Source organism: Galleria mellonella, unplaced genomic scaffold, assembly GCF_026898425.1.
Source record: "Galleria mellonella isolate WM207_F2 unplaced genomic scaffold, CSIRO_AGI_GalMel_v1 utg37, whole genome shotgun sequence".
In the NCBI taxonomy this organism is placed as follows: domain Eukaryota; kingdom Metazoa; phylum Arthropoda; class Insecta; order Lepidoptera; family Pyralidae; genus Galleria; species Galleria mellonella.
In genome coordinates, this window is record NW_026442087.1 from 2,036,853 (window position 1) to 2,056,782 (window position 19,930).

Below are 19,930 nucleotides of genomic sequence, written 5' to 3' on the forward strand. Positions count from 1 at the left end.
TATGTTTGTTTTTTTATGCAACTTACAATTGCAAACAAGCTGGCGGCCCACCTGATGGAAAGTGGTAACTGTCGCCTATAAACCTGAGCAGTACCATGGACATAACAGAGTATACTGTTTAGTCTATGGTACTCCTCATCCGGTGCCATTCCTAAAGACTCAGGTGTTATTCCTATGTACCCTGTAAATTCACTGCTATATCCCACCTTTCAACCAAAACACAGCCATGCAAAAACAAATGCTTCACGGTAGAACCACGAATGGGACAGAGGTGCCCAAGCAAATGACTTATGTACAACATCTCCCTCTGGTATAAGGGTAGTTTCGAATTTTAAACAGCGTTATTGTTATTCATTTGCTTTAAATACCTGATTATCAGACATAGTCATTCGTATGCTGATCCTGATTACTAGACGTTGCATATCAAGTAAATCATCAGATATAATTATATAGCGAGCAAATATTGCACAAGCTTAGTTAACAAGAGTCGAAACTCAAACAATTAGAGCGACCGCCAACCGTCGACGGGCCGCACAGTTCACAGATAATATTTAAACGGGTGGAATTAATTTCAAATTCGCCGCGCGAATATTAAAAGGGTGGCCACGTAGGGTGACCATGGAACAACATACAAATAATTGTGTAAATATTTTAACCTACATTTTTTCCAAAATTTACTTTAAACCCCTCTTGTGGTGGGAAGATGGCAAACTAATCCTCGGTTGAGACACAGTCACCTATTCTATATTTACATACATACATACATATCTGTCACGCCTGTCTCCCATTAGGGTAGGCAGAAACAATGGAACACCAAATGTTTCGATTCAAACAAACCTCTTTCGCTTCTTCCACATTCATCAATCTTGTCATACACGCTCGCCGGTTACGGGTACTTTTAATTTGGTCTATTCTATATTTATATTCAATTATATACATATTCAATATCTAGAGTCATTTTGGGGGGAAAGGGATTGTTAGCAATGGCAAATACCTAACCAGGTCAACCTCCTCGCGATTCCCCCTGGAAACTATCATGGTTAATTCCTGATGAATTCATCATGATGGACTAACTGGCCTGTTTTCATTCTCATCTATCACCCTTCACTGGTGCTCCGCCAGCGTATCCTGTTAGCGCAGGCGGGGTTACCATACCATTTTCACCCATCAAAAAAAATATATATCTAGAGTCAGGTTAAATACTTTTATTTTAATGTTGTATGTTAGCACACTAGGTTTATAATCTTGACTTTTGCTGTCATAATGTTGTAATTATTTTTAATGAATAAATAAAAATAAAATTATTATTATATATTTTTCTAGTCGGTTTCGAGGTAGACAGAGAGGACTGATATTTCTGTTCTTTCACCTCACATAATCCATCCACCTTCATATTTTTAAGCCATTTTAAAAACGGAGTTCTTTTAATTATTATCTGGTCATGGTACGTTAGTAAACCTATATTATAATGAACCTCACATATCTGTATTTTTTTTTATTATAACCAAGAATAACAATTATGATTGTTTAGAAATAAATCAGTCGTGTTAAAATTAACATGGTACTAAGATGAGAGTAAAAAATAACTGTTTTAAAATTGGTGAAGATATCGGCTAACATACCTAGACGCAAAAATACAGGTCAACTGAAAAGTCATTAAAAAAAAGTTACGTCTATAAATCTTTTTGGAAATCAGTAAAATAGTAAGCGGCTAAGTAAAATGGTAACGGTGTACTGAACATGGCCACTTGACGCTATAATTTGTTACAATTTTTGTTTATTTATTCATATATGTTATATAATAAGACCATATATAGAATAAATACATATAGAACAATTAACGACGGAAGATAGATTTTAAATTTAGAATAGAACAGTTGTATGTACTTACAAATTGCATAACGTGTGGTCACCGAGCGTAACTCGTGAATTTTAGCATTTTTGCGCAATAAAGAAATAAAGTTGCCAGCTCAGCGTTTCGGTAAACACACGTTAGCATTCATTGGGACTCTGATAAAAATCAGGAAAATATCGTTCCGCAGCACCCCTCTACATAAAATCGACACTTCATCTGGTTTTATTTGTTCGGTCGCCATTCCGACGGCTTATCTACAGTTGCCAGTATAAAAATCATGTTTATTAACATGTGTGCTGTTTGCGGTACCATACACTTGTTTGTATGATGTGTGCGTAACGGCTTTTTTGTTTTAATTTGTTATTATACTTATTTTTTTTTAAGATAATTTTACGGCTTTGGACGTTTACTTTTTGGCCATTTTTATTATCTATTACTCTTATTGTAGTGAATTTATGATAGATAGATAGATAATTTATTTGCTTACTTATAGCACACAAATAACAACAAACATACACATGCACAGTGAAAAAAGATAAAAGAATACATATACAAATAAAAAAAAATGCGTAAAAGAGGTAGCAATTTTACCTTTCATGCGTATACTACAGGAACACAAAATAGTCACAACTCAGTTTGTTGCTTTACCTTCAAAAGAGTGAAACACTAATATTGTGTTGTGGCCAAAAGCCAGCCGAGAAATTCCTTAGAAAAAATAACAAGAAATGTATATAAAATACATTGTCTGTGGTGATACTTGTACATAGATAGAACAAGGATTGATGATGTAATAAATTAACAAAATATTGGATTTTCCTTTTAAACAGTGGATTTTATTTTGCGAATTTTATTACAAAGTCACCTAAAAATTTAAGATGTAAGAGATCTATAACATTTGTGGTAAAGACTAAATTATTGTATACTTTTATTACTAATTTGCCATTCTAAGTTGTATGAAAAAAAAAAAGAAAAAAAAACTGTACCTGGATACTATTGCCTTGACAATATCAACTAGATACATGGTCTTCTGCATTTGAAGATTATATTTGAGGCAATCCAACGCATTGTTGTAGACAACGATGTATTGTCCTAATATGCTTGACAGTCTACTAGAAACTTCACAACGATTTTTATCATGCGCTCTCGTTTCCTGAAAGCTAATGCCAAAACTCAACCTCATTAAGGGGGGGGGAAGGGATTGTTAGAAATGGGGAGGTTAGTCCTCATTGCTATCAATATACCCTATCAGATCGACCTCCACGCGGTTCCCCCTGGAAACTATCGTGACTAATTTATGGTTGAATTTGTCATGATGGGCTAACTGACCAACCTTTTCATCCTCACCTATCACCTCTCACTGATACCCCGCCAATGTATACCGATAGCGCAGGCGGGGATACCATTCCATTTTCACCCATTAAAAAAAAACTCAACCTCATTAACATTTTGATTGCTTCTCTTTGTGGCATTTGTCGTACTCTTGACGAACGACTCAAATTGGGAACTTTCTTTTTTATTTTAATATCTCTGACTGTAACAAGTCATTTACAATTATTGTAAACTTTTATAACATATTTTATTACTATTTTATTGCTGTCTTAATACAATAGGCAAATATATTGAATAAAAAAACAACCATATCAGTTTTTTATTCGATAAAATCAACTGAGGCAGTTGAAACAGTTATTAATAGTATATTTATATATTTTTTTTCTTTTTTTTTATATAATATGATGTGGTAACCGTCGCCTATAGACATGAGCAGTACCATGGATATAACAGACTATACTGTTTATACAAGTAATAGTATATACAAGGATATAGCATACACATGTTTGTTTGACTATTTGTCTAAACTACCTAATACTCGTATGTGTATTACAAAGAGGAAAGATTTTATTATTTAACTGACTTCAAAAAGGAGATTCTTAATTCGGTTGTATTTTTTTTTTCACATTACCTCATAATCTTGCCAGTCATATAACGATTTGGATACTATTTATCTAAAAGGATATATTTACTTACAAATTGATTCCATAGAAATTTTAGCAAAATCTATTTAGTAATTTAGTTTTCAAATCAAAATAACTGAGTAGAATTGAAAAACCGGTTTTTTTTTTATAGAAAAATACTTTAAATTATTGTTTGTAATGGATAATCTTAAAAATTCTTAAAATTTTTTATTATATGAAATGGTACATTATTTAAGGGTACTATGGGCTATATATATATATATTAAATACAGATTTATCTATCCGTGGGCACCGGAACAGCCGTCATCTGTCCACTGCTGAACATAGGCCTTTCTGACTGCTATAGGAGATGGGGCCTTTCCTTATGGCAGTTTACCATTGTGGGGATTTTGCCAGTACTTGCCAAGCTTGGTAGGTGAGTTGACAACCGCAGTTTGACTTTTGGTGATCTTTTAAGAGGGTCACTGTAGCTTATCGCTTGACCATTAAGTTCCCTTAGTCGGTTATAACGACACCCACGGGAAAGGAAGGGGTGGCCCATTCTATGCCGGGACCACATGGCTTGCCATGTTTGTACGCTAATAAAATCATCATATCAGCCTTTAATTGTCCACTGTTGAACATATGCATCCCCCTTGGGGTATTGCCAGTAGTTGCTACACTTGGCAGGCAGATTGGCAGCCGCAGGCTTTAGAGATGTCTTAAGAGGGATGCTGCTGCCCATCCCTCGCCCTTTCTAAGTCGATTCTTACGATACCCATGGGATAGGAAGTAGTGGCCTATTCTATGCTGGGACCACACAGCCTCAAGCTAATAAAATAGGTAATAGGAAATCCTAATGATTATATGTAGATTATGACATATTTGAATTGTGTAGAACCCACAGCGTTAGCATTGATTGCTTGCTAATAATAATTCACCAGCTAAGCCTTCGTCCATTTGCGTGAATCAGTTTGCTGCATCAAGTAAACTCGATTGTGTGCGATAGGTAATTTGCATGAGCACAGATACCTGTCAGGTGGACGTGCAGCTTGTGTCACAAGCTTAGTAGTATTAGTAAGAATAGCTCAATCGATTGATTAATTGAAAGAAGGGAATATTATTAGTAACAATACAATATTTTATTTAAAAGAAATACTTTTAATGTATATATATATATATATATATATATATATATATATATATATATATATATATATATTTTACAACACAGGGGGCAAACGAGCATGCGGCTCACCTGATGGTAAGTGACTACCGCCGCCCATTGCGCCAGCACCACCACCATATATATATATATATATATATATATATATATATATATATGGAAATTTGTTTGAAAGTACCAGTAAAGTAATTTTTTAAAAGTTACGACAATAAAGTTAAGATTTTTCTCACGAACCGTGAAATAAAACGGAGGGTTCAAATGCTGTTTTATTTTTCAGTATTGACGGAGAATAATGTATTGAAAAAATTAAAGAAGAATGTATTATAAAAAATGGAATATTAATATACCATATTATATATAGGTAATGTAGCATAAATATCTTATCTAGAATAAGTGTCGTTGAACACAAAATTTTGGTTTAATAAATTCCTTTCGGCTTATCAACAACAGCGCATATTTATTTCAATAACGGATGATTTTCGGAGGCGCGCCGTCACACGGCCATTTGGTACGATGAAAGGGCAAACGATCGCCATTACGTGTTATCATTGACAGCGGAAAACTTTACATCATACCAGATGAAGGAAATAACCGATCACGCTTGACGGGAACAGCTCTCTCATTGCTCTCCTTCAGGGCGCAAAAGGCCTTTGATGTTCGACCGAGTCGAATGCCTCAGTCAATTCTAAGCGCTACTGAATAGAGTTTTGTTTCGTTTGATGTGAAAAGAAGGGTTGGCGCGGCTGGGGCGCGTGTTTTATCGTGTTGTAGGGTGCTCGCCGCAGTTTCCGCTTGCTGTGAATGTACGGCCATCTTGTCAACGGAAGTAGTAAAGCCTTCCGTAGCGGCGCTGTCGCCGAATGTGTCGTCGGCGTTTTCGTTTACGTCTCTTTTTATTTTTGGGTCTTGTTTCTGTTTGCTTTCAGAGTGTTTGTGTCGGGCTCGCCGTAACCCTTTTATGTGAAATGTAATTCTGTCTAGATATAGATTTTAAATTTTTCATTTTATAAATATGTAAGTTTTATGTTTTGTGTATCGAAGAGAAAAATTATATGATACATTTTAGTTAGTGTTCCATAGAAAAAACTCACTTCAGTTAAGGCAAACCCAGTTATTTTGATTTAAAACTAAATTACTGAATCGATTTTGATAAAAAATTTATAGGAATAATCTGTATGTATATGCTTAAATTTTGCAGATAAAAAAAGAATTTTTCAGATCAGAAAAAAATAGATTTGACGGAGTTACGAGGGAACAAACAAAAAATTACAACCGAAATTGAAAAATTCCTTCTTTTTGAAGTCGGTTAAAATAGAGAGACGCATTTCTAGTTTTTAGAATAACTATTTGTTATATTATTTTGATTAAGCTTTGGAAAAATTTGTCTCATTTGCCTAGTAGCATGTTTTTACTAATGCTAAAAGTAACCCATAAATTATTGAGTTTGGCGATTATTTTTGGGACTTACAGTTACGCTTTGATGGTGGCTTAGTTATAAAAAGTCCCTTTAGTATTTTTTTCTGTAAATTTTCATACAGAGCACCTAAACGACAGGCAATTGCCTGTAGCAGTTTCCCAGAATTCTCGTTATAAAAACTTTATAATATTTCCTTGTTGAAAGTGTGTTTCAACATATTAAAAAGCGAAACTTCGCCTCAATCCCTCAAGGTTTGTAACAGACACTCTAATGGAACCTGTCGAGTTTCCTCATAAGAGATCAAATAAAAATTCGATACATCTCCGAGAGAAGGATGAGACAAGGATGTGAAAAAAAAAATCTATTTTACATCAGACCGTGTGAATATTGACTGAACTGACATGTGACGCATAATATTAGGGTAACGGAGGCTGTTTTATCATTAGGGGTTCGAGAAATACATTTCACGCAGTATTTTGCACCTTATGTTGTATGGACTAAGAGCGGTGTAGGTTTTCTTTATACAGTAATGTCACGTGTCGGTGTCAGTGTTGGGGTAAGACGTGGCGAGATCAAACGTGACTGAAATGTATTTCATATTCTGTCAATGGATGAAGGTGATTATGTTGATAGAAATTGCATTATTTGTAATATAAAGTAAAGGTTTGTTCAGCAAATATAAATGTAGTGTTTTTTGTATGCAGCCAGATCAATAGGTGAAATAAGATATCGTCACCTTTATGGTAAACTTACGAAACTGAAAAAGATACATTTTACAGGGGAACGTTTTGAAACATTAGAATGCAAATAACTTTTGACAGACGACTGCTGTAAAAGATCATGCTAACATTTTAGTTTTAAAATACGGTTTTTTATTGAATGCGCGTAATTAATTATTACTATATTACAAATATCAGAAATAAATGTATATTCGTTACTTTGCACCTTCATACATGAGAGTTCCTAGGTATTGAGTTATACAACAGCAAATCTACGAAAGTGGCAGTTTCGTAAGGTGCCAAAGAAAATCATTTATTTTAATATCTGGCAAACTAATGAAAGTGCCACTTTCGTAAATATACCAAGGTATAAATCACGTGTTTTGGAAAATATTTCAGTTTAAATAACAACGTTATAGCAATCATTCATGTAAAATAACTAAATTAGGATTGAAAAATTGATAATATAATTATTGAAATTTTCAAATTAAACTGTTTATTATAGAAAATACTATAAAAATATGCTAAGTAAGTTTACTTTGGGTATATCACAAAAATATGGAGATTCGAACTGTTCGATTTCTTTAACCATTAGAGATAGAAATTTGAAAATAAGCAACAATAAGTAATATGACGCAAAATGTAGATTTCTAAAGAAATGTCAAATATGAAAAAACTGCAGATTCGTAAATCAGCAGCAGGTATCAATCCGAATAATTCCTCAGAGCACTTTCCATGATACATTCGGTAGAAGATGCACAGAGATGCAACATCTGTACGCTATATTACTATCAAGTCAACTTTCATACGATCTTGCTGGAAATTATTGCAATTAATTTCCAGCGAATTTATTACAATAGGAAAACTGACTTAACCTCACTTTTTTTACACCTTAGAATGGCAAACAAGCTAACGGTAATTCTAATATCTTAATAACGCAGGAAGATTTATCATTCCATCAACCATAGCATTAAAAAAAAAGTACCAATCGTTTAAAAATGATTCTTATTTTCTCATCGCAATCGTTGGCTGAGTACGTGAACAACTTGTATATAACTAAAAGAGATCTTTCAATATTCAAAGTGTTAAAATAAATGTCACACGTCTTTTCCGCGGTACGGATCGAGAATGGCACGTTAAAAGCTAGCGAGCTTGTATCAAGTTGCTTTTAAGTCTCGCGGGGTCTAATAATGCGATATTGCCGAAAAATATAGCGTGCGAGGGTGTAACTGAACAGTCGTAATGGGAATACTGCTCTGTAAATTATTGTACTTATACTATATATACACTTACTTTAGCACGCGGCTTTGTACGCGTGTATTTTGGAAGTAGTGAAACAGACTTTTTTTTTAGATTGCGTACTTAGATATATTATAATATAGATCCGAGTTTATGTATTTCAGAAATACAACTTTGAAAACCGAATCCAAATTGGTGCAGTAGTTTTTGTATGATGTCTGAAAAAACATACAAACAGAGGGGGTAAGGGATTGTTAGTAATGGAGACTGAGAATCCCATTGCTAGCAATATACCCAACCAGGTCGACCTCCTCGCGGTTCCCCCTGGAAACTATCATGGTTAATTCCTGATGAATTCATCATGATTGGCTAACTGACCTGTTTTCATTCTCATCTATCACCCTTCACTTGTGCTCCGCCAGCGTATCCCGTTAGCACAGGCGGGGTTACCATACCATTTTCACCCATTAAAAAAAAACATACAGACAGATGAAAATTATAAAACTCTTACTAAGACCCCTCGTATTCCTTTTTGTTACATATCTCCTATGTACAGATATCGTTCGACATATCGATGGACATCATCATCATCAGTCGTTATCTGTCTACTGTTGATTGACACAATAGTGTCTGAAATACAACACAAGAAACATTCTTTAAATTTTAAATAACTTAATATACTATTAAGTAAAAAATAATACACGTGGAAACTGAAATAGAAATATTAGACCTAGACTGGTCCTGGATTCTAGGTCTCATCAAAGAAGCTTATATGCTATAGAATGGTACGGACTCACTTTGACTGCAAACTCAGGATGCACACTCAGGATACACCAGATTTCAGAAGAAGGTCATGTGAATATAATAAATATCGATAGAATTTACCGTATATATATATATATATATATATATATATATATATATATATATATATATATATATATATATATATATATATATATATATGCATACATATATATATATATATATATATATATATATAGTTATATTATATAATTTAATTGGTTTTGCAACATTTTTTTTGGTGCAACACGATTTTAAATTATTATTATTGTTAAGAATTCAACGAATGTTATAATAGTTACGTATTTTCTAATTGCGATATCACAGTTAACAAAGTACCTAATTTCGGAATGAAGGCAGCGTAGTCGTTGCCGCCAATTTATTAGACACGCAAACAAGTTGCAAATTGCTCTGTAGAGGGGACGTTTTCGCTAAATACCTATAAAAATGTCTCCTCACTGTAAAATATTGTAACTAACGGTGTGCTCTGAATCTTCGGCGATAGCGGTGATGGTATCTAATGGTATTTGTCTGAGGGAATTTTATATAAAGGTTCTGGATGAGTATCTCTGGCCTTCTTGCGTTTCTGTCAGCAAGCTTTGTCATGGGTAATAGTGATTTTTTTGTGACAAGACACCGGTTGTTGTCGTCTCTTTTAATCTCATTCGGTAACGATAACGTCACTATGGATAGATTCGTTTACCACTTCTCTAAAGGTGCAGGATCTGTTTCGATAACTTGTGTAATTTAGCTTATCACAGATGGTCTCGAAGTCTTCTGAGACAGACAAACCTGGCTAGAGTAAACACTTCTATGGATGAAGAAGCGCGGAATAATCCGTAGCTCTAATTAGCAATAAGTGCCTTTACCATTCTGTCGAGTTTCCTTCAAAGTTTATTGAACTGCGCGAGTTTCAGTCGGTAGCCGTGTGCCACCTGTCACTTGTCCCAGCACCCTGTAAGCTCGAGCGCTGTATAAATTGCAGCACTTCCCACATTTGGATGGCTCATTTCGGTCGGTTTGCCGCCCAGAGATACTTTACAGCCGTTGAAATGTAAAATATCGTTTCATCTTATCTACTTTATTAGCTGAGAATGACTATGGAAAGAAACCTGCTTTATAAGACGTCGCAATAAAGTATTTCTAATGGTAACTATGTCTCCATTAGTTGCAATTGCGAGGGAGTTCTTTGTTACGGAGCTATTTGGTAGATAATGGTATATTGTTTACAGCGGTGTAAGGTGGCAGACCGCGTTTGGAATATAAGAGCAATCAATTTTATAATCACACCATCCGTTAACTCTCCATTGCTGAACATAGACGTCCCACATAACAAGCGTTTTGCCGCAGTTATCGCACTTGGTAAGCATGTTGGCAACCGCAGTTTTTTTTTTGATGGGTGATAATGGAATGGTATCCCCACCCGCGCTATCGGTATACTTCGGCGGGGCACCAGTGAAGAATGATAGATGAGGATGAAGCCGGTCAGTTAGTCCATCGTGACGAATTCAACAAGAATTGTTCACGATGGTTTCCAGGTGGAACCACGTGGAGGTCGACCTAATAGGGCATATTGCTAGCAATGGGGCTGTCAAACTCCATTGCTAACAATCCCTTTCCCCCCTGGCAACCGCAGTTAGGCTTTGGTGATATTTTAAGAAGGACGTTGCTAGCTATCCTTCGGTTATTAAGTTTCCTTACAAGACCCACGGGAAAGGAAAGAATAAACGTAGTGAAGATCAGGCTACGAGATGTAGAAAGTGTTACATCAAAGGATAACAAAACAGATATGTTATGCGAGTGTAGAAGCACCAGATATTGGAGAAAACTTACTCAGATCAAGTAGATCTCATGTTGTCTAAGAGAAAAGTTAAGAGCATCTGAAATAAGCTACTTGCTTATGATAGGATTTGTGAAAATGCATGAAGCAAGAGATGTGTAAGGATGAATGCCTTTGTAATTTGCTACTCTTTTATTTTCTATCTTTTTTTGTAAGAGAAGACATAAAGATAGGAATCATTATAAAAATGGCAAAGTATATGCATGTCTTTTTTTGGTTGCATGTATTATTCAAGTTAACTTTATATACAAGAAGATGTGTTATTATAAATATTTATAAAGATCGACTGATATACAAAAATATTTGAAAATCGAATTTAATTTAGGCGCGAAATTATCCAACAGTAACAAAGAGCGGTATATCACAGACACAACTGCATTAGTACGCGGCTAAATCGCGCACTCTTAATCGCCCAGTGCAATCGTATATTTCTTGATTAAGAGCTCGTAAAAATGTCGTCTCGCTCTGAGTTATGGTCTGCGAGCAGGAGAGGAGATTAGCCGGTGGTTTGTACCACATACAGCTGTGATGTATGGTGATGGATTTAGCATTAACGATTGCAGATAGAAAAAAACAATTAATTGACTGAGTGATACGCAAAATTTTGGCCTTATTACCAAATTTATGAACTAGAAATCTTCTTGAAGGTCTCAGCCGAGCTGTCTAGATTTTTATATTTTTTAATCTTCTCCATTCTCCTCCAATATCTGAATCTATTTGTTCATCGTTTGTAAAAAGAACTTTATATTTTTATCTGACATACACAATTTATTCTATCCTTTTTTATTATTATTTTTGTTTTAGTTTCGCGGTGGCTTTAGGCCGAAACAGAATATCAGTGTTTTGCTATTTTGAGGGCAAAGCAATAAACTGAGTTGCGACCATTTTGTGTTACTATGGCACACTCATGAAAGGAATCATCGGTTTTCACCCCAATTTTCGCTGTCCACCCCCAAGTGTGATATATCATAAGTCGTGTCTCGCCGTCCTCTATCCATCGTCGCACCTTTCATACGTCTCGCTTTCACTCGCCCATACAACCGACTTTGAAAAACGTGAATTTTTCACGTTTTTCCCGCATAACTTTCGAATTTTCCTCCCGCGCCTGTCCCGATTCTTTCGTTTCTGCCATCTACCCGTCGCCCCGCGTCCGACGAGCCCACTCTCGGTCCGATCGGAGCAACTTTCCCCACCTAAATCACACATTGTCTCATCAAAATATTAAAATCGAATTTTTTTCACAGTTTTTCGTACCTAACTCAAAATTTTTGTTCTCCTCCTATACAGTTTCTCGACGTCATCGTTAAAATCAGATTTTTCCGCGTCTTTTGACATACAACACACCTACCTACTTGCCACGGATCCAAAGTTCACTTTCGAACCGAGGTTACTTGGTGAGTACTCGCGAAACACAAATCATCGGTTTTCACCCCAATTTTCGCTGTCCACCCCCAAGTGTGATATATCATAAGTCGTGTCTCGCCGTCCTCTATCCATCGTCGCACCTTTCATACGTCTCGCTTTCACTCGCCCATACAACCGACTTTGAAAAACGTGAATTTTTCACGTTTTTCCCGCATAACTTTCGAATTTTCCTCCCGCGCCTGTCCCGATTATTTCGTTTCTGCCATCTACCCGTCGCCCCGCGTCCGACGAGCCCACTCTCGGTCCGATCGGAGCAACTTTCCCCACCTAAATCACACATTGTCTCATCAAAATATTAAAATCGAATTTTTTTTTCACAGTTTTTCGTACCTAACTCAAAATTTTTGTTCTCCCCCTATACAGTTTCTCGACGTCATCGTTAAAATCAGATTTTTCCGCGTCTTTTGACATACAACACACCTACCTACTTGCCACGGATCCAAAGTTCACTTTCGAACCGAGGTTACTTGGTGAGTACTCGCGAAACACAAATCATCGGTTTTCACCCCAATTTTCGCTGTCCACCCCCAAGTGTGATATATCATAAGTCGTGTCTCGCCGTCCTCTATCCATCGTCGCACCTTTCATACGTCTCGCTTTCACTCGCCCATACAACCGACTTTGAAAAACGTGAATTTTTCACGTTTTTCCCGCATAACTTTCGAATTTTCCTCCCGCGCCTGTCCCGATTCTTTCGTTTCTGCCATCTACCCGTCGCCCCGCGTCCGACGAGCCCACTCTCGGTCCGATCGGAGCAACTTTCCCCACCTAAATCACACATTGTCTCATCAAAATATTAAAATCGAATTTTTTTCACAGTTTTTCGTACCTAACTCAAAATTTTTGTTCTCCCCCTATACAGTTTCTCGACGTCATCGTTAAAATCAGATTTTTCCGCGTCTTTTGACATACAACACACCTACCTACTTGCCACGGATCCAAAGTTCACTTTCGAACCGAGGTTACTTGGTGAGTACTCGCGAAACACAAATCATCGGTTTTCACCCCAATTTTCGCTGTCCACCCCCAAGTGTGATATATCATAAGTCGTGTCTCGCCGTCCTCTATCCATCGTCGCACCTTTCATACGTCTCGCTTTCACTCGCCCATACAACTGACTTTGAAAAACGTGAATTTTTCACGTTTTTCCCGCATAACTTTCGAATTTTCCTCCCGCGCCTGTCCCGATTCTTTCGTTTCTGCCATCTACCCGTCGCCCCGCGTCCGACGAGCCCACTCTCGGTCCGATCGGAGCAACTTTCGGATAGTTGTCATTACTTAGGAAGGCTTACTGCCGTTAGATTCAGAAACAAAGTTAAATTTCTTTTTAAATTAAGAACCGCTACCGTAATTGTATTCAACTAGATAGAAAATGCCGTTAGCACGGTCCCCGCCCAGGAGGCCGGTTAATTTGCCTTCCGAGGCGGCCGAGGCGCGGAAAGCGGAGGCCTCAGTCGCGCGGTCATCACCACCTCCGTCGAGCTCTTCATCTACCGATTTCTTACCGACCTGGAGACCGATAGTGGATTTCAACCCCGCAACTGACAGCCCTGACGCATCTCAGGCAACCGATATTACCGATAGCCAGGAACAAACGCCGATGTCTCCACTCGACATTGGCACTCTCATCCAAGAATCATTGGGTAAAATCAAGGACAACCTCACAGCTATATCTACAAAAGTCTACGAGGGGACCTATCTCTCCAGAGTAAACAAAGATAGGATCAACTCCACAGCTCTCGGCTCTATCAAAGAAGTCGAAAACATTCAGACCCTACTTGGAACACTGCTCAGTTTACCGTCTCCTCTTGCTAGGCCGGATACCACCCTCGAAACTACTATTCGTACCGACCAAACTGACGCATCAGTCGCCACAGAAATAGAAACGCTAAAGAGCGACATCGCCGAAATCAAGGCCCTGCTCACCTCCAGACCTAAGACCACCTATGCGGCGGCAGCGGCGGCAACCAGGAAGCCAGCAACGACGCTGCGAGCACCTGTGAACAAACCAGTCCGAAAGTATAGACCGGCAATCATAGTCGAGTCGAAAAACGAAGTCAAAAGCAGCGAAGAGACTCACCAAAAATGGCGACAGGCCGTCTCTTTTAGGGACACCAACTTCACCCCTGCCAACGTTAAATATGTGTCGAACAATAAGATCAGGGTAGAATTCGACACCCAGCAGGAACTGGACACAGCCATAGAGAAGGTAAACAAGCCCACCTCCTCCGTGAGTGCGGTCATCGCCAGGAAACTCAACCCTATGTTCATCCTGAAAGGTATATCTAACAGTACACCCGTGGAAGAACTGACCGACATTATCACCACACAGAACGATTGCGTGAAGGAAGCGACTACTCCCGACGCTACAACCGGAGATATCAAATTCGCATTCAAACGAGGCAACAGAAACCCTCGCCTTTACAACGCGGTGTTCACCGCCTCCCCTCGCCTGTACAAATCCATCGTCGACGCCCACCACATTAACATCGATCACCAGCGGGTACACGTGGAAGCGTACACCCCGCTTCTCCAATGCTTCAAGTGCTTGAGGTTCGGGCACTCTAGGAAAAAGTGCACTTATGAAAATACAATTTGCTCCCATTGCTCCTCCAGCGGTCACCAGTACCGAGACTGCCCACACAAAGCAGACTCTAGCCAGGCCAAATGCTACAATTGCGCCCAACGGAAATCCGCAGCCGACTCCTCCAAACAATCCACCCACTCGCACAGCGCCACATCCTCCTCGTGCCCTCAGGTGGTACGAATGATGAATTTAATTAGAGAAAGGACAGATTATGGCCACTAGACACAAAGATAATAGCAACCGGCATCGCCACCAAACACGCCAGCAACGCAGACATAGAAATCCACACGCTTTAAGGTTCCTTCAAGCCAATCTAGGCAAAGGATTCCAAGCTCAGCACGAATTCTTCCAGTATTTTCATAACAACGACTACCAAATCGCACTCATAAACGAACCCTACACCGGCTCTGGAACCACTGTCACAAACACTCACGGACACGACGTTTACCAGTACACCGATGGCAGCCGTGTCAAAGCTTGCATAGTGGTCAAAAAAGGAAACATCTCTACTATCGGAATGAGGCAGCATTCCAGCCCTAATCTGTGCTCGATCAGAATCAACCTCAACGGTGCGAAAGTCTATGTCACGTGCATCTACCTCGAACCCCGGATAAGCGGGGCGGCTGCGGCCGCACAAAACTGCATCGTCGACCGAACACTCCATGATCTAGAGGAATTTGTTCAAGCCGACCCTGACGCCGCTCACATCATCGGAGGGGATCTCAACGGATGGCACCCCATGTGGGGCTCTCCTAGAGCTAACCGTCGAGGTAATGAGATCGCCGAGTTTATAATGACGTCCAACCTGATTGTGTGCAACACGGGTGTCTCCCCCACCTTCGTCTCGACAACATCCGGTGCAGTTCGAGAGTCAATAATAGACATCACTCTGGCCTCTGGCCGGGCTGCGGACAGAATATCCAATTGGAGGGTCAATCCCGACGCATGTCCAGCATCAGACCATCATGCGGTGGAATTCTTCTATGATGTCAACAAACGCGATTTGAACCGCCATGCAAAACTCACCACTTTCAAATACGCCACCGCGGGGGTCTCTTGGAGTGAGTTCAAGGACAGGCTCGACGAGCTACTCCCTGCGGAATTAAAAGAATACACTGACATCCCAACCATGAACTCAATGGAATTGGAGAACTTCATAGAGGAATTGACAACTGCAGTTCAAACCGCATGCGATCAACTGCTTCCTTGCACCCAACCCCGCACTGCCAGGTGTCCGTGGTGGAGCGAGGAGTTGGAAAGCAGCAAAAGGAAAGTCATCCGGCAACACCACAAATTAATTAGGCTGAAACGGCAAGGCAGACCCCTGGAAGAGGCTATAGCGGTCAAGAACTCCCTACGTGCGGAATACTCCAAACTATTTAATGAAAGCTCCACCAGGCACTTCCGGGAATTTTGCAACCGGCAGGGAAAGGAAGACGTCTGGTCCGTCACTAACCGGATCGTCAAAACGCGTCCCTGCCCGCAGCCCCCATCCACTGTCCAGAAAGCTGATGGCTCATTCACCCGCAATCCACAGGAAACCGCAGAGGTGTTACTCGACAAATACTTTCCGGATGACACTGCGGACACTAGGCAGTCGCATCTCAAATATCGGCAGGCGAGAGAGTCACCGCCCCCCATTAACCGAGACGAGCCCCCGTTCACGAAAGAGGAAACACTACTGGCGGCCAGGGAGATGAACCCGAAGAAGGCACCTGGACCGGACCATCTGACCGCTGACATTGTTCTAGCAGTCACTGAATCCCTCCCCGAGGTCGTCACAGCGATCATGAACAGATGCCTCACGATCGGCTACTTTCCTAAAGTATGGAAAGTGGCCCGTATAAAACTCATTCCGAAGAACGGGCAGGGCAACGGCAACGCCGAACAACCTAAATCGCGTCCAATAGGTCTCCTCAATAACATGGGCAAGCTTCTAGAAAAACTCATCACCCGACGTCTCACTCACCACATCCACACGACCAACGCCAACAATACCCAGCAATATGGGTTCAAGCCTCAGGTCTCTACCGCCCACGCCCTCGACAACGCCATTAACCATATAAAAGCCGCCTCTACAGCACGAGACCAGGTCCTAGCCGTGTCGTTGGACATCAAGGCAGCATTCGACCATGCTTGGTGGCCTATTATACTCAGCAGACTCCGACATATCAAGTGTCCGCGCAACTTATACTGCATTTTGGACAATTACCTGAAGGACCGTTGGGTAACATTGAATCTGGCCGATGTCACGGCAGCCAAACCACTGTCCAGAGGCTGCATCCAAGGTTCAGTCTGTGGCCCGACCATGTGGAATCTGGTCCTGGACGAGCTGTTCGATCTGCATCTGCCGGAGGGGTGTCATCTTCAGGCCTTTGCAGATGACGTCCTGCTGATTGTGCGTTCGGACTGCTCCTCCAGGCTGGAACAAACCACAAATGAAGCCCTCAACATAATCCACCAATGGGGTCTCGACTCCAAATTAACATTCGGTCCATCGAAGACCGTCGCCGTCCCATTTACCAGCCGGGCTCGCAAGTGCCGTTTATACATGGACGGGCAGCCTATTCCTCTCTGCAACCAGATGAAACTACTCGGAGTAATCATCGACAGGAAACTCAAATTCGTCAACCACGTCAATTACGTCATAGATAAATGCAAAAAATTGTACAACAAACTCATCCGTTTCATCCGTCCCACCTGGGGAATAAACCCACATAACGTTAAGACTCTTTACCTTCAAGTTATCGAACCCATCCTTTGTTATGCATCCTCTATCTGGAGTACAGCCCTCAAATATAAATACTGTCGAGACAAACTCGTGGCTCTGCAGAGAGGAGTAGCCATCACCATCATAAGAGGCTTCAGAACCCTAAGCTCTCCCGCGGCAATCACGCTGGCCGGATTATTTCCCGTATGCGGGAGAATCAGGGCGGCGGCGCAATCCGAGTCGGCCCGCATCAAGAAGGTCACCGACGCGCTCCCGCATGACATCCCACTGGACTCACCTGCACCTCCTTCGGACCTCTTACACCCCAGCCTGCGCCGAGGCATCACTTACCAGGAAGCACACACCGTCGAACAAGTCACTGAACTTCTAAACACAGACTCCTACTCCTGCTACACTGACGGGAGTAAGCACGAACGTGGAGTCGGCGCCGCTGTGATCATCCGAAGCCCAGGCGGGGCAACTATCGCTACCAAGAAACTCAAACTTCACGGAGCGTGCTCGGTCTTCCAGGCGGAGATGGTCGCCATCGACCGGGCCTGCGAACACATCCTGCATAACAATCTCACACCTGCAACTGTCCTGCAACAGACAGCATGTCGTCCCTTCTGGAACTTGCCAACCCAAACAGTACCAATCATTTAGCCAACAGCACTCTCCATACCTTGCACAAAGCCAAACTTAAAGGACTACAGATATCATTCATATGGACCCGTTCGCACATTGGGATACCCGGGAACGAAGAGGCAGATCTGGCGGCAAAGGCGGCCGCAAATTCCCGAACAGCTCCAATGTTTGCCAAATTTCCGCTTAGCTACACGAAACATCACTATCTGAAACAAAGCAGCGAAGAGCTTCAGGAGCTATACAACGACGCCAACAACTGTCAACAGATAAAACAGTGGTGTCCGAACTACGACGTTCTTTCCAAAGTTATTCAAGTGCTACCCCCTGACTTCCATTTCACACAATTCTATACAGGACACGGATATCATAAAGCTTACCTTAAACGTTTCGGGATCATCCCTGAGGACAAATGCCCATGCAACGCCGACCTCCAGCAAACCATGGATCACCTCATCCGGGCCTGCCCAAGGTTCGACTCCACCAGACTCGACCATGAGACCGCTTGCCGAATGGCCGGCGTCGCCGACCCATACAACTTACTAGAGATCATCGGAAAAGAATCCACTGTGCATAGCTTCAAAACACACATCAGATGCATTATCAACAACGCCAAGTCTTTTAACCGAACCTAACACATCTGTGTTGGGCAAGGTTAAAGCACTGTATAAATATATATAAATACATATTTATTTACGTATATGCAAATATATATATATATATATATATATCTATATACTATACATATAAAATAAATAGATGTACATATAAAACTATATAAATATATATATACAATACTCATCCTCTTCATAAACTCTCAAATCTTCTCCAAAATTTTCTATCAACTCCATCAACTGCCAACCTGCAAATTGTAAACCTCACCATGACAACTCATCAACTCATCGTCCATCAATCCGCATTAGAAAGATCATGCTCTCAGTACCCACTAAATGTTGAAGCCCAAATCCATCATCCATATTATAAGTTAACCAGCTGCAAACCTTGGCATATGCGAGCGTACACCAAAAGCGCAAACGCAAGTGCTTGGGAACTCAAATCCAGTACATAGCACAAAAAAAAAAAAAAAAAACTCATGAAAGGAAAAAAATATATTATTTCTTTTATGTATTTTGCTTTTTTTGTGTATGTCTTTTTGTATGTATGACATAGATGTCTTTGTGTGTTGTAAGTAATGCAAATAAATTATACATCTATTTATCTATCATTATTTCCACATTTTTTTATACAACTTAGAATGGCATACAAGCTGACGGCCCATCTGATGGAAAGTGGTAACCGTCGCCTATAGACATGAGCAAGTACCATGGATATAACAGAGTATACTGTTTCGCCCACGATATCCCCCATGCGTTGCCATTCCTGAAGACTTAGGTGTTATTCCTCTGTACCGTGTAAATTCACGCCATATCCCACCCTTCAAACCGAAACACAGCCATGCAAACAACTGCTTCACGGTAGAAACACGAATGGGACAGAGGTACCCAAGTAATCGACTTTTGTACAAAGTCTCCCTCTGGTGACTATCTAGTCATG

General features: G+C 40.2%; 1 protein-coding gene across 1 annotated transcript; it reads left to right on the forward strand.

The window, feature by feature from the left end:
- Nucleotides 1–13,809: 13,809 nt before the first annotated feature.
- Nucleotides 13,810–19,011, forward strand: LOC128201224 (uncharacterized). The gene is made up of 3 exons (XM_052897546.1): nt 13,810–15,198; nt 15,290–18,382; nt 18,448–19,011. Exons 1-3 carry the CDS (start codon nt 13,810–13,812, stop codon nt 19,009–19,011), a joined length of 5,046 nt encoding a protein of 1,681 aa, XP_052753506.1.
- The last annotated feature ends 919 nt before the right edge of the window (nt 19,012–19,930 follow it).

Coding starts and splice junctions, on each gene's coding strand:
- LOC128201224 (XM_052897546.1), top strand. CDS start 13,810: ATGCCGTTAGCACGGTCCCCGCCCAGGAGGCCGGTTAATTTGCCTTCC. Junction 15,199..15,289: donor CCTCCTCGTGCCCTCAGGTG/GTACGAATGATG, acceptor CAAACACGCCAG/CAACGCAGACATAGAAATCC. Junction 18,383..18,447: donor GGAACTTGCCAACCCAAACA/GTACCAATCATT, acceptor AAAGGACTACAG/ATATCATTCATATGGACCCG.